General features: G+C 42.2%; 1 protein-coding gene across 2 annotated transcripts in view; it reads left to right on the forward strand.

The window, feature by feature from the left end:
* dffb (DNA fragmentation factor, beta polypeptide (caspase-activated DNase)) overlaps positions 1–21,773 on the forward strand; it is a 28,731-nt gene extending 6,958 nt beyond the window's left edge. Inside the window, exons 2-8 of one of the 2 annotated variants that reach the window (XM_072244735.1) lie at positions 2,210–2,336; positions 4,995–5,189; positions 6,215–6,294; positions 11,296–11,472; positions 14,856–14,956; positions 17,556–17,628; positions 21,462–21,773. In XM_072244735.1, the coding sequence (XP_072100836.1) occupies positions 2,210–2,336; positions 4,995–5,189; positions 6,215–6,294; positions 11,296–11,472; positions 14,856–14,956; positions 17,556–17,628; positions 21,462–21,494 (786 nt within the window). In that variant the 3' untranslated portion in view covers positions 21,495–21,773. Of the gene's footprint in view, positions 1–2,209; positions 2,337–4,994; positions 5,190–6,214; positions 6,295–11,295; positions 11,473–14,855; positions 14,957–17,555; positions 17,881–21,461 lie in introns of those variants that run through there. The other variant, XM_072244733.1, reaches the window with a different exon arrangement.
* The last annotated feature ends 722 nt before the right edge of the window (positions 21,774–22,495 follow it).

Consider the following 22,495-nt stretch of genomic DNA (forward strand, 5'->3'; position numbering starts at 1 on the left):
CAGTTTTTTAATGGAACCCTTTAACTACTCTTGGCTCTCTCTGTGTGCTAGAGCCTTAGTTGAGATAGCCTGATGACTGCAAACCAGGGCATGCAGGACCAAAAAGATAAGAGTCTCCACATTCAGACATTCAACGAAGACTCTTCTTCCTCAGAAAGCTGAAACAGGCTAAACTCCCACAAAAGCTGTTGCTTAACTTCAAAGTCAGCATGGATTTGTGAAGGGAAAATCATGTCTGACGAATCTCATTGAATTTTTTGAGGATGTAACTAGTAGAGTGGATAGGGGAGAACCAGTGGATGTGGTATATTTGGATTTTCAAAAGGTTTTTGACAAGGTCCCACACAGGAGATTAGTGTGCAAACTTAAAGCACACGGTATTGGGGGTAAGGTATTGATGTGGATAGAGAATTAGTTGGCAGACAGGAAGCAAAGAGTGGGGATAAACGGGACCTTTTCAGAATGGCAGGCGGTGACTAGTGGGGTACTGCAAGGCTCAGTGCTGGGACCCCAGTTGTTTATAATATATATTAATGACTTGGATGAGGGAATTAAATGCAGCATCTCCAAGTTTGCGGATGACACGAAGCTGGGTGGCAGTGTTAGCTGTGAGGAGGATGCTAAGAGGATGCAGGGTGACTTGGATAGGTTGGGTGAGTGGGCAAATTCATGGCAGATGCAATTTAATGTGGATAAATGTGAAGTTATCCACCTTGGTGGCAAAAATAGGAAAACAGATTATTATCTGAATGGTGGCCGATTAGGAAAAGGGGAGGTGCAATGAGACCTGGGTGTCATTATACACCAGTCATTGAAAGTGGGCATGCAGGTACAGCAGGCGGTGAAAAAGGCGAATGGTATGCTGGCATTTATAGCAAGAGGATTTGAGTACAGGAGCAGGGAGGTACTACTGCAGTTGTACAAGGCCTTGGTGAGACCACACCTGGAGTATTGTGTGCAGTTTTGGTCCCCTAATCTGAGGAAAGACATCCTTGCCATAGAGGGAGTACAAAGAAGGTTCACCAGATTGATTCCCGGGATGGCAGGACTTTCATATGAAGAAAGACTGAATGAACTGGGCTTGTACTCATTGGAATTTAGAAGATTGAGGGAGGATCTGATTGAAACGTATAAAATCCTAAAGGGATTGGAAAGGCTAGATGCAGGAAGATTGTTCCCGATGTTGGGGAAGTCCAGAACAAGGGGTCACAGTTTGAGGATAAAGGGGAAGCCTTTTAGGACCGAGATTAGGAAAAACTTCTTCACTCAGAGAGTGGTGAATCTGTGGAATTCTCTGCCACAGGAAGCAGTTGAGGCCAGTTCATTGGCTATATTTAAGAGGTAGTTAGATATGGCCCTTGTGGCTACAGGGATCAGGGGGTATGGAGGGAAGGCTGGGGCGGGGTTCTGAGTTGGATGATCAGCCATGATCATAATAAATGGCGGTGCAGGCTCGAAGGGCCAAATGGCCTACTCCTGCACCTATTTTCTATGTTTCTATGTTAACTTCTACAGAAGCACAATTGAAACCATCCTGACCAACAGTGCCACAGTGTGGTATGCCAGCTGCATAGTCACTGAGCGACAAGACCTGCATCGCGTGGTGAAGGCAGCCCAGCGAATTGTCGGGATGGAGCTCCCAGGACTGGACACCATCTATTCCAGCAGACTCAGGAGGAAAGCAATCAGCATAACCAGAGACACCACACACCCCGGCCACTCCCTGTCTGACCCGCTGCCGTCCAGCAAAAGGTTCAGGATGCTAAAAGCCAGAACAAATAGACTGAGGAACAGCTTCTATCCCAGAGCTGTGGCCTCCATCACACCACTCCCACAGAACAATGACTGAGACTGTGAGCACACACGGGCACACACAAGGACTCAAATACTTGCAGTAACGGCACTTTGTGCATTACTGTGATATGCTGGTGCTGCTGCAGCTTATTTTCTGCTACTTATCTATTTAATACTGTTTTTCTATTACTGTCTTGTTTTTATCTACCACTTTATTTAATTGCCTGAGAGGAAGCCAGAGTTTCATTTTACCTATGTATAATGACAATAAAGATCATTCAATTCAAAAAGTCTGCACATGGGAGACCACAGGCAATGGAACCAAGTCACAAATGAATGTCTAAAAATTATTTCATTGAAATGACAACATTGTTTATTATATTTGATAATAACTACTGGTTATTATTTTGATTAGCTGCCACCAAACAAATGTCGTGTGTGCCTATCTGAAGATGGGACAGAAATTGATGCAGAGTATTTCTTAACCTTGAAGGATAACTGTGAGCTGGTCATTCTGGAGGAAGGACAGGAGTGGAAAGAAGGTAAGTGAGGGTGGTTGGCAATGAACAGGGTGGGCTATTTTGGTAGAAGATTGGTGGATGACATGGCAGGGGAGTGGTTTCATATTTAGAGAGAACCATTCCAGGGATTTGGGTTTAGATGTGGTGGGGTGGCAATGGAAATCATTAGTGTACAGGGAAGAAGTTGAACTTGATAGTCCAGAGCAAATACATCTTCCCTTCTTACTCGAAAAAAAGTGATCTGCACAACACACAAAGAGCTTGGGGTACTCAGCGGGTAAGGAGCATCTATGGATGGAAATGGACTGTCTATATTTCACATTGTGAGTTCTCATCTGGACCTATTTGGAGTCCAGATGAACAGTGTTGACCCAAATGTCAACTGCCCACGTCCCACCGTAGATTCTGCCTGGCTTGCTGAGTTCCTTCAGCACTTTTTGTGCTGCTCTAGACTCCAGCACCTGCAGTTACTTGTGTCTCAGAGGTGATTGCCATCTTGCTTTAGCTACACTGTCTCAACACAACTCCAGTTCTCACCATTAAACAAACCCAGTGCTTTTATGTTTTGTTTGTCGAAACAGTGGACGCTAAATTTTCCACACTGTACCCATCAACCATGTTTCTATGCACTCATGTAGCTTGTCTATTTCTTGTGGAAATCTCTTTACATCCTCTTCATTATTCACAATCCTTCAGGGTTTTGTATCACTAGCAAAGTTGGAAATATGACCTCTGGTCACCTCAGCCAGATGTTTAATATAGATTGTGAAGATCCAGGAACTAAGCTCACAAACCTTTCTAGACATACTTTAATTATTCCCCTCTTTTCTCACTAGTCTCTTGGTTCTCTTGTTTCTGGTATATCTTCCATGAAAACATATGCAAGTACTTATTTAATTTCTCTATCATTTCCTTGTTCTCTGATACAAATTCTCCTATCCCTGAAAAATAAAGCTCTACTTGCCTTTTCTGCTCCTTCATGTTTGATACATCCATAGATGCTCTAACTGTTAATTTTCCAATTTTTTTTTTGTTATACTGTAATTCCCATTGCTCTTGTTTTACTGATAGATTTTATCCTCCTCCAGTCCTGTATCCAACTTCTACTAATAGTTACTATATAAAACACTTCTTTTGATTTAATTTCAGCTATCAGTCACTTTTCCTGTTGCATTTATGCTGTAAAGGAACTTTGTTTTGTTAATTGTGCACCTTTGCTTTGTTTGCTAGCCACTGTTTCCTGTTTACAGCTATAGAGGACCCTGGTCAGACCCTACTTGGAATAGGACGTGGAAACCATAGAAAGGGTGCAGAGGAGATTTACAAGGATGTTGCCTGGATTGGGGAGCATGCCTTAAGAGAATAGGTTGAGTGAACTTGGCCTTTTCTCCTTGGAGCAACAGAGGATCAGAGGTGACCTGATAGAGGTGTATAAGATAATGAGAGGCATTGGTCGTGTGGATAGTCAGAGGCTTTTCCCCAGGGCTGAAATGGCTAACACAAGAGGGCAAAGTTTGAAGGTGCTTGGAAGTAGATACAGAGGAGATATCAGGGGTAATTTTTTTTACACAGAGAGCGATGAGTGCTTGGAATGGGCTGCCGACAATGGTGGTGGAGGCAGAAATGATAGGGTCTTTTAGGAGGCTCCTGGATAGGTGCATGGAGCTTAGAAGAATAGAGGGCTATGGGTAAGGCTAGGTAGTTCTAAGGTAAGGACATGTTCAGCACAGCTTTGTGGGCCGAAGGGCCTGTATTGTGCTGTAGGTTTTCTATGTTCTATGTTTTATACCTATATAGTTTCATTTGTTTAGATTTATGATTGAATTGCACTGCCTACAAATTAACTTCAAAGTATCTTTTACCTGAAAGTCTTCTTTGCATCTACCTTCTGAGAGATCTCTGTTATGACCAGTTGGTTGGTCAGACCAACATCTGTTCTTATTTGTTGATTCAGACGTAGAATGTATTGTATTGGAACAGCAATACTCCATGTGTCGTTTTATGTAACAAGACACAATGTAAACAATATGAAGGATGCTTTGCAGTTTGTTTCAGCTTCTGTTGAAATTATTGAGGGAGGAATGTTTGGATAGGTACATGGGTGGTAGGTGTATGGAGGATTATGATTCTGGGGCAGATCAATGGGAGTAGGCAGTTTAAGTGGTTTGACACAGACTAGATGGGCCAAAGGGCCTGTTTCTGAGCTGTAATTTTCTCTGACTCTATGACGCTGACAAATTACAGAGCAACTTAAAAGGCGTTTTCTTCCAATGCACCCATTCATGATCAAGGTTGATATGGCTGGGATGGTAATGTAGAATTGTTTCTCTCCCATTACCTTTTGTGAAAAGACCTCAATTAAACATTCCAAGGCACCTGGAGGTTGGATCGGGAAAAGAACAAGAACTGTAGTTGAAATTGGGGCGGGTGAGTTTTTCCAGAGCCCTGTGACTTTGGTCATTGGAGGGTGGGGTCTTTTGGAACAGCACTGGGGAAGTTTGAGTGGGGGAGGGCAGCACTGAAGGAGGATCAATTGGAGCAACCTGCAGGGAGTGGATTGAGTTGGCATTGGGCAGATTTGTAGATTTAATGAATAATAATGCTTGGCTGTTATTTATAATACTTATTGCTACTTCAATTCAGACAGGTTTAACACTTGTATCTCCATTTAATTTACAGGGTTTCTTGTCTCTTTGGATATTGTTTGCAATTCATTGAATAGTAAAGATAGTGAAAAACTAACTCAGGTTGCAAACCAAGAGCTTTTGGGCGAGAGATCAGCCAAGAGACGGAAATTGCTACAGGAGTTTATCATGTTAGCTGGTGAAAATATTTCAGCTGAAAACCGTAAGGAAGATCCAGATTGGTTTAAAGGTGAACTGTGTGTTATATCTTAAAATCATGTTCATCTGGACTAAGTAACTTACTCTCATAGACCATACATAATTTGCACCACATCCTTTCCTTCCCTTTACTCCATAATTTTCTGAAGACCTTGACCTTTGCAGTGGTTAGAGCAATCCTCCAGATCAGCAGTGTTTGTAATTAGCCTATAGCATTTCCTGACTCGGTTATGTTCCTACCTTTAGTCCACACACATCTACACAGAGTAACTTTCCATGTTTTATAACTGGGATCACTAACTCATCTCCCCGTGTTCAGGTTCTTTTTAATGCTAATTGTAAAGAAAACATACTATCAACAGTAAACTATGTATAATCTAATCTTCATAAGTTCCACCTTTATCACAAAACTCAGTCACAAATTGCATGTAAAAAAGAAACTCACACAGACTCTGACATTAATTTTTTTTCTGTAATGGGCCCATCAGTACTGGAGACACAGCTGTATCAGATTTAATACAGAATTCATACTTTCATGTACTTTCATAGCAGTCATTACCCTTGTTGTTTAGCTTTATGCTTCAATGACAAATATGGAAAATGACAATAGTTCCTTTAAGAAAGATCAGGAATCCTGATGGTTTGGTTTCTGGCTCACTGGCTGCTGTTTCTTGCACTCCCTTTAAATCCATTGGAATTCTGTTCCTGTGTTCCCTCAAAACTCAATGGAGCCCTATTTATTGTGCTTCCTTTAAATACACTGAGACTCTATTTCTCACATTCACTTTTAATACATCAGGTTCACTGGAAAATTTATTATACCACAGCAAAACATCTCAGAAAAGTTAATAGTGTATTGAGATAGGGTATTGAGATCTTTCTTAATACCAGAGTACACTAACTTTTTTGAGATGTTATGCAGTGGTAGATCAGATTTTCTCGAAAATCTTTTAGTCTATCACTAATGTCTTGGGCTTAGTAGATTAACAGGTTAACTGTACTTTGTAACTGTTGGCACAAATCATAGCAATAATAATAGGATTTGCTGTTCTGCAGATGTGGAATCACGATTCAAAACGAAATCACAATACATGAGGTACAACTGTGCCTGTCGAATGAGAAATTATCTGAGAGAGGTATGGAATTGCAAGGGTTTATCAAGGTAAAATTTGATCCCTAATGCTTGCTTCCCTTATGATTTAAAAATAAAAGCTCTTAAGGTGTTCTTTAGATTGCTACAATCAAATATATGGAAGGCAACATTGGTGTTCTTTCTTCTGGAGTAAGTAAATGTATTTCATGCCCCTTAGTGTGGTTTATTCACTTTGAAATTGAATGCATGTTTGAGCAAACTGTAGACTTGTCTGCTGCAGATGTACTGGGCACCATGTGTTAGACTCTACACCTGCAAAGATTTGGACTATTATATCTTTGAATCAGAGTATGGAATTCATTATAGTACATTGGCTAATATTTAACTTTCAAATAACACCATTAAGAAGTGGAACTATTATTCACATTATATCTTCACATTATTGTTTTTGGAACCTAATTTTCTCCAAATTGATTGCCATGCTTCCCCATGTTCCAAAATACATTTATTATAGTCATAGTCATAGACATACTTTATTGATCCCGGCAGAAATTGGTTTTCATTACAGTTGCACCATAAATAATAAATAGTCATAGTACCATAAATAGTTAAATAGTAATATGTAAATTATGCCAGTAAGTTATGAAATAAATCCAGGACCAGCCTATCGGCACAGGGTGTCTGACCCTCCAAGGGAGGAGTTGTAAAGTTTGATGATCACAGGCAGGAATGACATCCTATGACGCTCTGTGCTGCATCTTGGTGGAATGAGTCTCTGGCTGAATGTACTCCTGTGCCCACCCAGTACATTATGTAGTGGATGGGAGACATTGACCAAGATGGCATGCAACTTAGACAGCATCCTCTTTTCAGACACCACCGTGAGAGAGTCCAGTTCCATCCCCACAACATCACTGGCCTTACGGATGAGTTTGTTGATTCTGTTGGTGTCTGCTACCCTCAGCCTGCTGTCCCAGCACACAACAGCAAACATGATAGCACTGGCCACCACAGACTCGTAGAACATCCTCAGCATCGTCCGACAGATGTTAAAGGACCTCAGTCTCCTCAGGAAGTAGAGACGGCTCTGACCCTTCTTGTAGACAGCCTCAGTGTTCTTTGACCAGTCCAGTTTATTGTCAATTCGTATCCCCAGGTATTTGTAATCCTCCACCATGTCCATACTGACCCCCTGGATGGAAACAGGGGTCACCGGTACCTTAGCTCTCCTCAGGTCTACCACCAGCTCCTTAGTCTTTTTCACGTTAAGCTGCAGATAATTCTGCTCACACCATGTGACAAAGTTTCCTACAGTAGCCCTGTACTCAACCTCATCTCCCTTGCTGATGCATCCAACTGTGGTAGAGTCATCCGAAAACTTCTGAAGATGACAAGACTCTGTGCAGTAGTTGAAGTCCGAGGTGTAAATGGTGAAGAGAAAGGGAGACAAGACAGTCCCCTGTGGAACCCCAGTGCTGCTGATCACTCTGTCGGACACACAGTGTTGCAAGCACACATACCGTGGTCTGCCAGTCAGGTAGTCAAGAATCCATGACACCAGGGAAGCATCCACCTGCATCGCTGTCAGCTTCTCCCCCAGCAGAGCAGGGCAGATGGTGTTGAACGCACTGGAGAAGTCAAAAAACATGACCCTCACAGTGCACGCTGGCTTGTCCAGGTGGGCATAGACACGGTTCAGCAGGTAGACGATGGCATCCTCAACTCCTAGTCAGGGCTGGTAGGCGAACTGGAGGGGATTTAAGTGTGGCCTGACCATAGGCCGGAGCAGCTCCAGAACAAGTCCCTCCAGGGTCTTCATGATGTGGGAGGTCAATGCCACCAGTCTGTAGTCATTGAGGCAGCTGGGGCACGGCGTCTTTGGCACAGGGACAAGGCAGGACGTTTTCCACAGTACAGGAACCCTCCGGAGCCTCAGGCTCAGGTTGAATACATGGTGAAGTACTCCACATAGCTGAGGGGCACAGGCTTTGAGCACCCTGCTACTGACACCATCCGGTCCTGCAGCCTTGCTTGGGTTGAGATGTTTCAGCTGTCTTCTCACCTGTTCAGCTGTGAAGCCAACCATGGTGGTTTTGTGTGGAGGAGGGGTATAGTCATGAGAGCAGGGTGGGGGACTGTGAGGAGGGGTAGGAGGGGAGAGTGGAATATGTGTTGGTTGGGGGCCGACAACAGATGGCTCATGTGGGGGATGGGCATGGGCCACAATGTCAAATCTGTTAAAGAACAGGTTAAGTTCGTTGGCCCTGTCCACACTGCCCTCAGCTCCTCTGTTGCTAGTTTGCCGGAACCCAGTGATGGTCCTCATCCCTCATACATCAAAGAATGTATAAGTTATACAACCTTGAGATTTGTCTGCTTACTGGTAGCCACAAAGTAAGAAAGCTAAAATAACCCAATTGATTAAAAAAAAGACCATCAGCCAATGTGCAGATAGAGAGAAAAACACATATCATGCAAACAATAAAAGCATTCAGAATCAAACTGAGTCCATAGACCCCAGAGCCTGGAACAGTCTCAGTCTCTGACACGGGGGTAGGTTGCCGCAAAGCTCACAGTCGGAGTGGGCTCACCAGCCTCAGCACAGCAGAAAGAGGAGTAAACGTTGTGGAAGGGCAAACAGCATCGGCCCGACCCTCAGCTCCCGTCCAGACATCATGCTTTTTCAGTTATTGGCTGTACTTCATAATTATTTCTTGGTTTTTGAGCATAGTAGAATGATCTGATGCTGTGAAAAAGCTTTATAACTGCAGGTACTTTAGAGAAGCTCCAGAATCATTATTTTGATAATTTCCTTGAAGCTTCCTGAGTCTTTGCTAATGTTCATACCACCGTAAATAAAGAAAAATGAAAAACATCCAGGTTAGCCAGCTTCTCCCTTGACCAGACCAAATTCCTGCTTTCTTATCCCTTGGGTTTAGAATTAAGGAACACAATATATAAACAGAAACTCAGTCAGAGGTTTGGCATGGAATTCAAAATAATTGTCAATTTTAATTAAGGCTGATGTGTGTGTGTTTTTTTAAAATTCAGACTTCACTATTTCTCCCATGCCCTTTCTATTCTTCTGTGCAACTGGCTTCTGCTGCAACAAATTGCATTTATATAGCTTCTGAAATATCCCAGTCACTTCAAGGGAGAAGCAAAAATCAAAACACAGGACAGTGCCAGAAATTTTGAAAGGTTCAAAGGTTCATTTATTATCAAAGTATGTATGCAATATACAACTCTGAGATTCATCTTCTCTAGATAGCCATAAAACAAAGAAAAACATGTAAGTTGTTCAAAAAAAGAACATCAAAACCATCCTCCTTCCCGCACAAAAAAGAAATATAAAGGCATACGATCAAAAGCTTGATCTCCGAGTTAGATTTTAAAAAAGAGATGAGGGAAGAAATATTTGATCCTCTTACTATATGGATTGCTGAAGCAGTTAACTGCATAGGAGCCTTCAACAATCATGAATCTGAAAGCATGGTTGTCAGTGTTGGACCTATACAAATAATTCCTTGCATATATTCTCATTCACAGTCTTTTATGGGAAAACTATATTCCTCCATTCTAACCACATTCTACTGGAACACCATCGAGAGTGCCCTGACCAGCTGTATCACAGTCTGGTCTGGGAATTACAAAGCATCTGACCAATCTCATCATATCTGAACAGACCGTGAGGACTGCTGAGAGAATTAATGGGGTCTTCCTCACCCCCTCCCAACTGATCCAGCACATATACCAGAAGTACTGCATTCACAGAGCCCTCAGCATTGTGTGAGACCCATCTCACAAACTCTTTGGCCTGCTCTCAGGCAGTTGGACAAGATATAAGAACAAGGAATATTAGGCTGGTTAACAGCTTCTTCCTCCAGGCTGTGAGACTTCTGAACACCCTGCTACCGCTCAGTACACATTATTTATGAAGGCACCAGTAGCTTTATACTGCTGGATATTGAACTAAATGTATTAGATGCTCTTCATATCCACAGAATATTATTTTCATAATCTGTTAATATCATTGCATTAATATTATTTTATGTACTATGATATATGTACTGTGTTTTGCACCTTATCCCTTGCTTCATTTAGCTGTACATTTGTGTACACTTGAATGACAATAAACTTGAGCAACACACATCAAAGTTGCTGGTGAACGCAGCAGGCCAAGCAGCATCTGTAGGAAGAGGTGCAGTCGACGTTTCAGGCTGAGACCCTTCATCAGGACTAACTGAAGGAAGAGTGAGTAAGGGATTTGAAAATTGGAGGGGGAGGGGGAGGTCCAAAATGATAGGAGAAGACAGGAGGGGGAGGGATAGAGCCAAGAGCTGGACAGGTGATTGGCGAAAGGGGATACGAGAGGATCATGGGACAGGAGGTCCGGGAAGAAAGACAAGGGGGGGGTGGACCCAGAGGATGGGCAAGGGGTATATTCAGAGGGACAGAGGGAGAAAAAGGAGAGTGAGAGAAAGAATGTGTGCATAAAAATAAGTAACAGATGGGGTACGAGGGGGAGGTGGGGCCTAGCGGAAGTTAGGGAAGTCGATGTTCATGCCATCAGGTTGGAGGCTACCCAGACGGAATATAAGGTGTTGTTCCTCCAACCTGAGTGTGGTTTCATCTTTACAGTAGAGGAGGCCGTGGATAGACATGTAAGAATGGGAATGGGATGTGGAATTAAAATATGTGGCCACTGGGAGATCCTGCTTTCTCTGGCGGACAGAGTGTAGATGTTCAGCAAAGTGGTCTCCCAGTCTGCGTCGGGTCTCGCCAATATATAAAAGGCCACATCGGGAGCACCGGACGCAGTATATCACCCCAGTCGACTCACAGGTGAAGTGTTGCCTCACCTGCTGCGTTCATCAGCAACTTTGATGTGTGTTGCTTGAATTTCCAGCATCTGCAGAATTCCTCTTGTTTGACAATAAACTTGAATTTGAATTCAGTTGTTTTACAGCTCCAGTGTATTTACGTTCGGATTCAGTGCAGAGAAGGAGCCTGATTATTGTAAATGCATACTTTTCTTTTGCAGGTTAAGGAACATGGGAAAAAACTTGGTGGAGACATAGGGGAAGTGTATGATTCCTTTGTAAAAAGAATCGAGAGACACCTTAAAGATAAGCGTTTCAATGAATGGTACTTTGACAGGAATGCAGCAAAAAAAGAAGGAACGCCGCTTTGTGATTCTAAGGGAGAATTTAAATGCCAGGTAATTGTTGATTATTAATTGTCTTTTACAGTAATCACTGAAAAAGCCGGTCTTAAAGTGCATACCTCGTTACCCTTGAGAAGGTGATAACAAATGAGCGCCCTTCCAAGACACTTCAAGAACATGCGGCTTCAGAGTCACAAACCTCTGACAATAAAATTGTCATTGTAACCTAAAGTGGTATAAAAGTGAAAAGGAAGGACATGTATTTTCTGTGGCATCTCTAAAGACAAAAGGAATGGATTACAGTCAATGTGGCATAGCCCGTGACATCTTCTGGTTAGTCAGCGTCAGGGGATCGGAGGTAACTAATGAGGCTAACGCGGAAGCACAGACTCCTCAGCAGTCATGGGAGAGGTTGTGGACAGGTGGGTGGATAATTGGTGAGGTTGCTCATTCACTGATTATACAGAACCTCAGTGAGCTCCTGATGTGTGGCCTTGAGGTTTGCAGCAGCACCCTGACTGCTCCTTCTCCAGTCATGGGCCAAGGATTCCCTGGTGAGTGGGCATGCAGAATATACTACCTGTGAAGCATAATTAATCAGAATCAGAATCAGAATCCTTTATTATCGCCAAGTATGTGAACACATACAGGGAATTTGATGCCGGTTTCCCCGAGCTCTCGCTGAACAGAATCAAAAGCAAACAAAACAATAGTGCAAATAATCGTGAACTATATACAATGAGGTGTACCTGTGTATGTACAGGTGGACTTGGTTTATAATAGACTAAAGTTCAAGTGTTCATAAGACTGATGGCATACAGAAAGAAACTGTTCTTGTGCCTATTTGTCCTGGCATACAGTGATCTAAAGCACCTACCAGAAGGAGGGAGTTGGAACAGGAGATGTCCAGGGTGTGATGGGTCTACAATGATGCTGCTTGCTCGCTTCCTGACTCTAGATGCATATAAGTCCTGGATTGAGGGCAGCTTCACACCAATAATCCTTTCCGCAGCCCTGACGGTTCTTTGGAGTCTATTCTTGTCTTGTTTGGTATCTGATCTAAACAAGACAGAGATGGACGAACAGAGAACAGACTGGATTATTCCTGAATAGAATTGAATCAGCAGCTCCTGAGGCAGGTTGTACTTCCTGAGTTGATGTAGGAAATACAACCTCTGCTGAGCCTTTTTGATAAGAGTGTCCGCGTTGGGTGTCCACTTCAAGTCCTGGGAGATTGTGACACCCAGAAACCTGAAGGTCTCCACAGCAGACACAATATTGTTGAGTATAGTGAGTGGGGGGAGTACTGGGGGGCTCCTCCTGAAGTCCACTGTCATCTCCACATCTCCACAGTCTTGAGCGTATTTAGCTTCAGATTGTTCTAACCACACCAGAGGGCCAGCCGTTCCACCACCCATCCGTATGCAGACTCATCACCATCTCGGATAAGGCCAATGACAGTTGTGTCGTCTGCAAACTTCAGGAGTTTAACAGATGGATCCTGTGAGGTGCAGTCATTAGTGTAAAGGGAGAAGAGCAGTGGGGAGAGCACACATCCCTGGGGGGGCACTGGTACTGATTGTCCGGGTGCTAGAAATGATGCTCCCCAGCCTCACTTGCTGCACCCTGTCAGTCAGGAAGCTTGTGATCCACCGACAGATGGCGGGGGATACAGTGAGCTGGGTGAGTTTGGAGTGGAGGATTTCTGGGACAATGGTGTTGAACGCCGAGCTGAAGTCAACAAACAGGACCCTCGCAGAAGTTCCTGGGTTGTCGAGGTGTTGTAGTATGTAATGCAGTCCCATGTTGACTGCAGCATCCACTGACCTATTTGCCCGATAAGCAAACTGTAGGAGGACCAGCAGGGGGCCTGTGATGTCCTTCAGATGAGACAACACTAGTCTCTCAAAGGACTTCATGACCACAGGTGTCAAGGCAACAGGCCTGTAGTCATTTAGTCCCTTGATAGTTGGTTTCTTAGGGACTGGAATGATAATGGAGCGCTTGAAGCAATGAGGGACTTCAGACAGCTCCAGTGATCTATTGAAGATCCGTGTGTAGATGGGGGGCCAGATGATCAGCGCAGGTCTTCAGGCAGGAGGGTGACACGCCGTCTGGGCCTGGTGCTTTCCTGGTCTTCCACCTCCGGAACAGTTGACTCACCTCCCTCTCACAGATCCTGAGCGCAGGTACAATAGGGTTGAAGTGAAGGGGGGTAGGAGGAGCAGGTTTTGTAATGTGGGGTGAGAAAGCAGATACTGAGATGTCGGGGTGATGGATGATAGGGGTTGCAGGTAGGTCTGTGTTTTGGCTGGGGGGAGTGAAAGTGTCGAATCTGCAATAAAACTTGTTCAGATTGTCAGCCAGTTGTTGATGGTTCTCCACAGCCTGGGGGAATGGTTTCTTGTAGTTGGTGATCTCTTGGAGCCCCTTCCACACTGACACTGGGTCGTTGTCTGAAAACCTGTTTTGTAGTTTTCCAATGTAGCGCTTCTTCGCTGCGTGATTCTCCCTTGTCAGCGTGTTCCTGGCTCGTTTGTACAGAATCCTGTCCCCTCTTCTGTACGCCTCCTCCTTCTCCCAACGAAGCTGCCTGAGTTGTGATGTGAACCAGGGCTTGTTGTTGAATGTGCAGAAGGTTTTTGTTGGAATGCAAGTCTTCACAAAAACTGATGAATGAGGTCACAATGTCAGACAGATCATGAAGATCTGTAGCTGCAGCCTCAAAGACACTCCAATCCGTGCTGTCGAAACAGGCCTGAAGCTCCATCTCCTTGGTCCATCTCCTGACTATCCTGACAACAGGCTTAACCGATCTTAGTTTCTGCCTGTATGTCGGGAGAAGGTGAACCAGGCAGTGGTCGGAGAGTGCCAAGGCTGCCCGTGTAACAGAGTGATATGCATCCTTTATTGTCGTGTAGCAGTGGTCTAGTATGTTAGTGTCCCTGGTGGGACACTTAATTACTTAATTACTGTCATAACAATCAAATATTTTGCTTTCTGGGATAAATATTGCCTAAAATGTTGGTGAGAATTTATTTGTTCTCATTTGGAGCAAGGCTTGGGATCTTTCATGTCCACTGGGATGACTCTGGTCGAACCTGAAAAGCACCACTTCCATTGGCACTGCATCTTGTCAGTGCTGCAATAGAAAGTCAGCCAGAACTTTGCACTCATTTCTCTGCAATGGGATGCAAACACAAACTCAGAGCAGATTTTTTTTTTATCCCTATTTAGATTTCTTGTTACCCCTCTAGACACCATTGTTGTACCATTGATTAAAGGGAATTTAAACAGTATTGCAGAGTTTAGTATTTTTTTGGATTAGAGCAAGAACTCAACTATAATACCTCCACGTAATAAGTCTTGCTATTTAAGCCAATCTCCTTCCAAGCTAATGTCACACTGAAATCAAGTGATTTGCTTTTCATTTCCAGGGGTCTTATGACAAAAGTTCCTGTGAATTTCATCATTCCATTAATCCATATAGTAGCAGGGAAAACAGAATTGCATTCCGCACCTGGAATCTGGATCATCAGTAAGTCATAGTCATAGTCATACTTTATTGATCCCAGGGGATCCAGTGATGAAATCTAAACTTATTTTTCAAGAAGATTAGGAATAAATTGCACCTTTCTGAAAACATGTTGCGATGATTTGCATTTGTCAGCCATTTAAATTGTAGCCTTTAAATGTTAATGTTCCAGATTGATACAGGAGTTCAAAAGCTAATTCTCAGGATTCTATTCAGATAAAATACCAATCCAATGAGGTATATTAGGTTTTCTTCAAAATTTTGAATCATTGGTCTGATCTTGGAGTAGGTTAAAGGATCTGCTGAATATCTTGGGCCAAAGCGCCTGTATTGTTCTATTTATAAACTAAACTTAAAACTCTCTCATCTTGCCCAATTTAAGCTGATGCATTCTCATCTGTGTATAAATGTGTTTTCTTTTCATACTCCTGTCCAAATTTTAATGACTTTTACTCTTATCCATCACATATTAAAATTATTCATTCATAAAAATCACTTACTTTTGAAGTTTTCTACTTAACACTAGATAGAAAAAAAATTGGGAACTTTGCCGAAATCTATACAGTAAAACTCTGCTAGCCTGACACTGTTAAGGTTTTGGTGCTTACAGGGCTGATGGATTTTCCAGACTTTCTGGTGTTATTTACATTTAATACCCCAATACACTTTCAATTTGCTTTTTTAGATGTTATATGGCCTTATAATAAATGTACTAATGAACTGGGTATTTAAAAGGAGCACAGGAATAAGGGGTGTTGGTGTATGGAAATGGTGCTTGGTAACTGGGTTCCTGGGTGTGGAAAGAAAATGCAGAAAACATCATGATGACATAGATGCAGATACATCAGCATTTCAGAACAACTGAACAGCAGGCTTCTATTCTAATAGCATTTGCTTTAGTCAGTCAGTATTCCAAGCATATAAGAAAACCTATTTCTTCATTATAAAAACATCACCAGGTTTAGGAACAGTTCAACCATCAAGCTCATGAACCAGCATTGATAACTTCACTCACCCGGACTCTGAACTGATTCCACAACCTATGGACTCTCTTTCAAGAACTCTACAACTCATGTTCTCAATATTTATTTATTACTTTTTTTTTGTATTTTCACAGTTCGTCTTCTTTTACACTTTGGTTGTTTGTCCATCTTTGTATGCAGTTTTTCATTAATTCCATTTTATTTCTTTGTATCTGCTATGAAATACTCACAAGATGAAGAATCTTAGGGTAGTATATGTGACGTGTGAAAGTTGATAATAAATTTAAACTTTGAACTGTAAATCTTTCTTGTAATATCACTTTAAATGGTAAGATATATTAAGAGAACTGATGTTAACTGGGGTAAAGACAGTGGCCCATGCCCATCTCCATGGCACAAGAGAACAGGGAAATTACAACATGCCACTTTAAGCCCTGCCCCAACCCTGCCTGGAACTGATGGGGAGTGGATGATGGTCATTTGCCTGGAACATAACTCCACAAAGGGTTGAAGGAATGATGCTGAACTATTGGGTGCAGCATAATGTCCCAGCCATACGCAAACTGTGCTAATGGATTAGTAGCCTCCAGGAAGCAGGAAAAATGTCGGCATCTGTGGAGGCTACAAGGCATTGGCAAAGCCCATGAGCAAGGGAAGTCAGCAGGCGAGAGTGACCTGCTCCCAGGACAGGACTGGCCCTGGTGTCTCCTCAGCCCAGGTTTGAGAGGTTATGAAGCAGGCTCTGGCTCCAAGACGGCAATACTTACTGTTAGCTTGCTTGCTGCTGGTCCTAGTGAAGAACATTATTTAACGCTGAAGGAAGGAGAGAGCTAATTCTCAACAGGAGCCACAAGACAAAATGAAAAATTGCATATCCGGGGAATCTAAACAAAAGACATCGGAGCCAGGCTATGGTCACTTGTCCCCTTGAATCTGCTCCACAGTATCCCTCTCAACCTTCTCTCGTAACCTTTGACACCATGACTAATCAAAAATCTATCAAACTCTACTTTAAGTATACTTAATGACTTGGCTTTCATAGCTGTCCATAGCAGTGAATTCCACAAATTCACTACCATCTGGCTGTAGAAATACCTCCACATCTAAAAAATGGAAAATACTGGAAAAACTCAGGAGGTTAGACAGCATCTGTAGAAAGGGAAGCAGAGTTATCTTCTTAGGTCAAAGTCTATTTGTCAGAATTCTTCAGAACCTTCTGACAAGGGATCTTCAAACTGAATTGTTAACAATATTAACAACAGGAATTCTGCAGATGCTGGAAATTCAAGCAACACACATCAAAGTTGCTGGTGAACGCAGCAGGCCAGGCAGCATCTGTAGGAAGAGGTGCAGTCGACATTTCAAAACGTCTTCCTACAGATGCTGCCTGGCCTGCTGTGTTCACCAGCAACTTTGATGTGTGTTGTTAACAATATTACCCTGTTCATAAATGCTATCCATATTACAGTTATGCAATTTTATCTGTATTACCTGCTGAGGGACATTTTTTTAAAGTGTATTCCTTAGTTTAGGCAGAGCCTTACTTTGTTATTGTTAAGTTCCAACGTGTAGATCTATTATTTAATTTTATCATCCTTAGTCCAGTATTTTCTCCACAGGGTAGAGAAGAAACGGGTTATAGTTCCAGATATTGTCAAAGCTGTGGAAAATCAGGACACGAATGATAACAAGGTTATAGAATTTTATGAACTCTTGTTTACTATAAAAAATCTGAAGCTCGTTGACAACATCTGTCATGATAAAACAAAGCACAATCTTACTGCATGATTTATCTCTGATGTGCAAATGAAAGTTGAATATATGTAATGATTTTAAGAAATGTAATCAATATCAAATTGTGCACTTTTTTATCATTTTATCAACATGATCATTGACCATGATTACTGTCTATGACAGATTATTTAACATTGCTGAAATAAATAAAATTATTTACTTTCATCTCATAGAGTAATCATGTCTCTATTACTCGAAAGCCGCTAGACTTGCGCAGTGTGGTGGTTAAATTAATGGATTAGTATCCAAGGGCAGCATGGTAGCATAGTGGTTAGCAGAATGCTTTACAGTACAGATGACCCGGGTTCAATTCCCGCCGCTGCCTGTCAGGAGTTTGTACGTTCTCCCCGTGACTGCGTGAGTTTCCTCCGGGTGCTCCTGTTTCCTCCCACTGTCCAAACATGTACTGGTTGGTAGTTTAATTGGTCAGTGTAAATTGTCTGGTGATTAGGCTCCGATTAAATTGTGAGATTAAAGCGTGGCTTGAAGGTCCGGAAGGGCCTCCCCTACTCTGCCCTGCATCTAAATAAATAAATAAACTGACTTGGCGTGGGCAGGGAATGAATCAGTTGTCAATGTCCCATCTACAGCATTTGAGTCATGGACCAAGGAGATGAGTCTGCTGAAGGAGCAGCTGGGATCAAAATTAAAAAAGCAAAACAACAGAGGCAATATTGGCTCGAGTTCATCAGAATCACAAATGTTAATGTGTGGATGTAAGTTTGGTATTGGAGAAATGGGAGCAGGTCCTATGAACAGGCTTTACCTGAATCAGGCGGGGCTAGTATCGGAGGGAACTGAATAGCATCTTGTCTAACAGCTCAATGAGATAGTTGTTTGAGAGAGAAGCTCAATTGTAGGGGCTAGTGTTCAGATGAGGGGAAGTTTTGAAAGTTAGAGAGAAAGATAGTGCAAAGGAGGGGAATGGGGAATGATAAATGGAGTCCTTTTGGATATGAAAAGCAGAACCAGAAAGACTGATACATGTTATGAAACTTGTCTGTATCCAGCACCTCATTCTCTCCAACTTCCATCGCCTACAATGGGATCCTGCCACTAAGCACATGTTACTCCCACCCCCCTAACTCTTCACTTTCTGTAGGGATCATCCTCTACACGACTCTTGTCCATTCGTCCCTCCCCACTGACCTCCCTCCAGCACTTTTCCCCGCAAGCAGGAAAAGAGCTACACCTGCCCCTACAGCTGTCTCACCACCATGATTCAGGACCCCGAGCAATCTATTCTGGTGAGACATCAGTTCATCTCTCTAGATTTTGGGACCGCATCGCTGAGCACTTTCACACTGTCCACCACAAAAGCTGAGATTATCCATGGCTTCCAATTTCATTTCTATTTCCAATTTTCATTGACGTTCTGACACGGCAGTTTATGGCCTCCTCTACTGCCATATTCAGGTCAGAGGACTACCACCTTACATTACATCTGGGTAGACTCCAACGGGAGGGCATCATCTCTCACCCCTTTTCCTCCCCTGCCTAGTGCCCCTCCTCCTCCCCTTTCTTCCCTGGTCCACTGTACTCTCCTATCAGACTCCTTCTTTACAGCTTTACCTTTTTCACCTATTACCTCCTTATTTCTTATTTCAACCCCACATTTCCCTCCCACCTATCTTCCCCTCAACTGGTTTCACCTATCACCTGTCAACTTGTACTTTTCCCCCCTCCTCACCTTCTTATTTTGGTTTCTTTTCCCTTCTCCATTTGAACAGTCTCAGTCTGAAACATCGACAGTTTATTCTAAGTCCTGTAGCCTCTCTACTTCCTCTAACACGTCCTTGTATCGTCTGCAAACTTTGCAACAAAGCCATCAATTCCATCATCCAAATCATTGACATATGATGTAATAAGAGTTCTATTATTCATTTCCATTGACGCAGCCTGACCTACAGATTTGCCCCAGCAATCTGTGTGTGCTGTTCAAGATTTCCAACATATGCAAAAGCTCTTGTGTTTATTGTTATCTATGATTTATATAGTTGCAAAGTGTTAGAGGTTTGGAAATGTCAATTCCAAAATACTTAATATTTATTTGAGATAGGCAAAATGAAAAAGTGAGAGTGATAATTTCAATTAAAAAATGGGATAAAGTTCCTAAAATACCTGTATTAAAACTTGGAAAACCAACAAGTAGAAATTTAGTGACCTGAGAAACAATGAGCAGTAGAAAATATTGTTGAGAATTATTTGTTGACTCCCAAGCAGACTACTATAGGGTACAGCATAAACCAAGAATTAGAGGAGCATGTAAAAAGTATGGCAGGCTTCAATATGCATCAGGAGTGGGCAAATTGAATGAACAATATTAGCAAATTTTCAAGTTTAGAAAGTTGAGAATCTAATGAGAGTAGGTTACTGCATTTTTGATCTAGTATTGTGCAATGAAGTTAACAATACTTTTTGGAAAAAGTGATTATAATATGATAGAATCTTTACACAACTGCAGTGCCCTGGTTCACATCTTTACTGTTATGCCGTGGATATTTCATATAGCAGCTCTGTAAGAGCAGTTTGTAACACTTGTGTAGACCAGTCTTACCGTGTGTGACTAGTCATTGCACTCTTTAGAGAAAATCAAATTACACGAGGTGCTAATAGGCCATCAGAAGAACCCAGGTATCTGAAGGAGGCAGAGAATAGAAACCACACTCTTCTGGAAATTCTTTTGTTTATAAGTAAAACATTATGTACTTAATATTTACACGAGCAAGAACAATTCAAAATTCAAACATTCTGTTTAGATTCCAAATCTTAGATATCAACAAAAGCCAAATTTCTATTTAGTTAGAATCAGTGATATTCATTAGAATACTCATTATCACACCAATTTCTCTAACTGCTTAGATCTAGTGTTATTCCCTATTTAAAAGTTCACGGACTAAACTTCCCTTTTTACTTATCCCTAGCTAGTTAGAAAACCAAATACAATCCCTATTCTCAAGTATGATAGTTAACTTCAGTTTCAGTTCCAGGCAGTATATCTACAAGTTTAAATTCAAAAATTATATATACACACAGTTTAACTCCTTTCATGACAATTCTCCAATATCACAACTCTTTAACAACGAGGATCTCATTCAGTAACTTATCAAAGTCTTTGCAAAAACAATCAGTTCTTGCAGAAAATCAAATTCAGATTCTTCGAATGAAAATAACATACATCCAACGATATTAAATCCTCTGCATCATTACACATTTCGATCGGGCGCTGGTTCTTCACCTGGGTGGCTCGCCATCTTGGTTCGTTGAATGAAATAATTGATCATCCACAGAAAGTTAATTCACAAACTTGTACAAAACTTGACCAAATGCCTTGATATGATTTTGCAGAACTAATTCCCAACTACACGGTAGGGATGTTGAACACTAGTCTCTGCCGATATTGTCTGGTTAAAGCTGCTGCATGTTATAGCTGTAGCTTCATTAAATCTTTTATCGCTGTTGTCTCTCCTCCAGGGGTTTCAAGTTAGTAAGGTAAAGATACTCACTACTAATTCCACTGTTAACAGTTCATGTCTTCAGCTTCTAATTGATGTTGCGTTTTTCTCCTTGTCCGTCCTGTGTCCAGCCCGCCCCTCCCTTGCATAACGTTTTTTTCCAAATTCTTTTTTTAAATCAGTAAACCTTGTTTACATCCCTCCGCAGGCAGAGCTTTCTAACATTACAGTTTTGGGGTTTAATTAACCTGGGTAACAAGTTTGTTCTGTTTTCAGCCTGTCTGGGTTACTGTTGAAGATAAGGGATGACGAGGAATATCTGCCATCCAATTAGCGGGAGGTTTTCTTGTTGAGGGACAATAAGACTGGTTTTGGCTTGTGTTCAGCGGAGAGAGAAGACGCTGAGGAGAACAGATCATAGCGGACGATGCGGCGGGAGACCTGTTTGTTCGAGATGGATTGGGAGCGACGTTCGGAAGGTGGTGAGCGCATTCACGTTGACCGAGGGCCCAGCTCGTGAGTGACAGAGAAGTTCAAGATGAGCTCCAACTTCTGCAGATTTGACTATTTGATTAGAATGGGCCATTTTCTTTTTGTTATTCTTTACTAGCCCTTTAATTAAGTTATGATTCATAAATATAACTCATTTAACCATATGCTGTGTACTGTCTGTTATTTTGCAGCACTAACTTCTAACAGGGTAGCAAATCACACAGCATCCACACACACCGGGGTTTGGGGTGGGACGAGCCTTTTAATCTCACAAGTTTGGTGGGACTTGAGAGTGTCTTCCCGACACTTACATAGCCAAGGAAACCAGGGTCTTTCATAACCATTGAGAATAATTCTGTGTAATATTAAATCAGAGGATTTGCTCCTATTCTGTCTCTCCAGCTTTTGCTTAAGATGACGGGGAATGAATTGAACAGGCTGAAACTAGCAACTAATATAGAAACATAGAAAACCTACAGCACAATACAGGTCCTTTGGCCCACAAAGCTGTAACGAACATGTCCTTACCTGAGAAATTACCTAGGGTTACCCATAGCCCTCTATTTTTCTGAGCTCCATGTACCTGTCCAGGAGTCTCTTTAAAGACCCTATTGTATCCGCCTCCACCGCTGTTGCTGGCAACCCATTCCATGCATTCACCACTCTTTGTGTAAAAAAAAATATCAACTTACCCCTGACATCCCAACTGTACCTACTTCCAAACACCTTAAAACTGTGCCCTCTCATGTTAGCTATTTCAGCCCTGGGAAAAAAGCCTCTGACTATCCACACGATCAATTCCTCTCATCATCTTACAC

This window comes from Mobula birostris, chromosome 27 (assembly GCF_030028105.1).
Source record: "Mobula birostris isolate sMobBir1 chromosome 27, sMobBir1.hap1, whole genome shotgun sequence".
Classification (NCBI taxonomy): Eukaryota; Metazoa; Chordata; class Chondrichthyes; order Myliobatiformes; family Myliobatidae; genus Mobula; species Mobula birostris.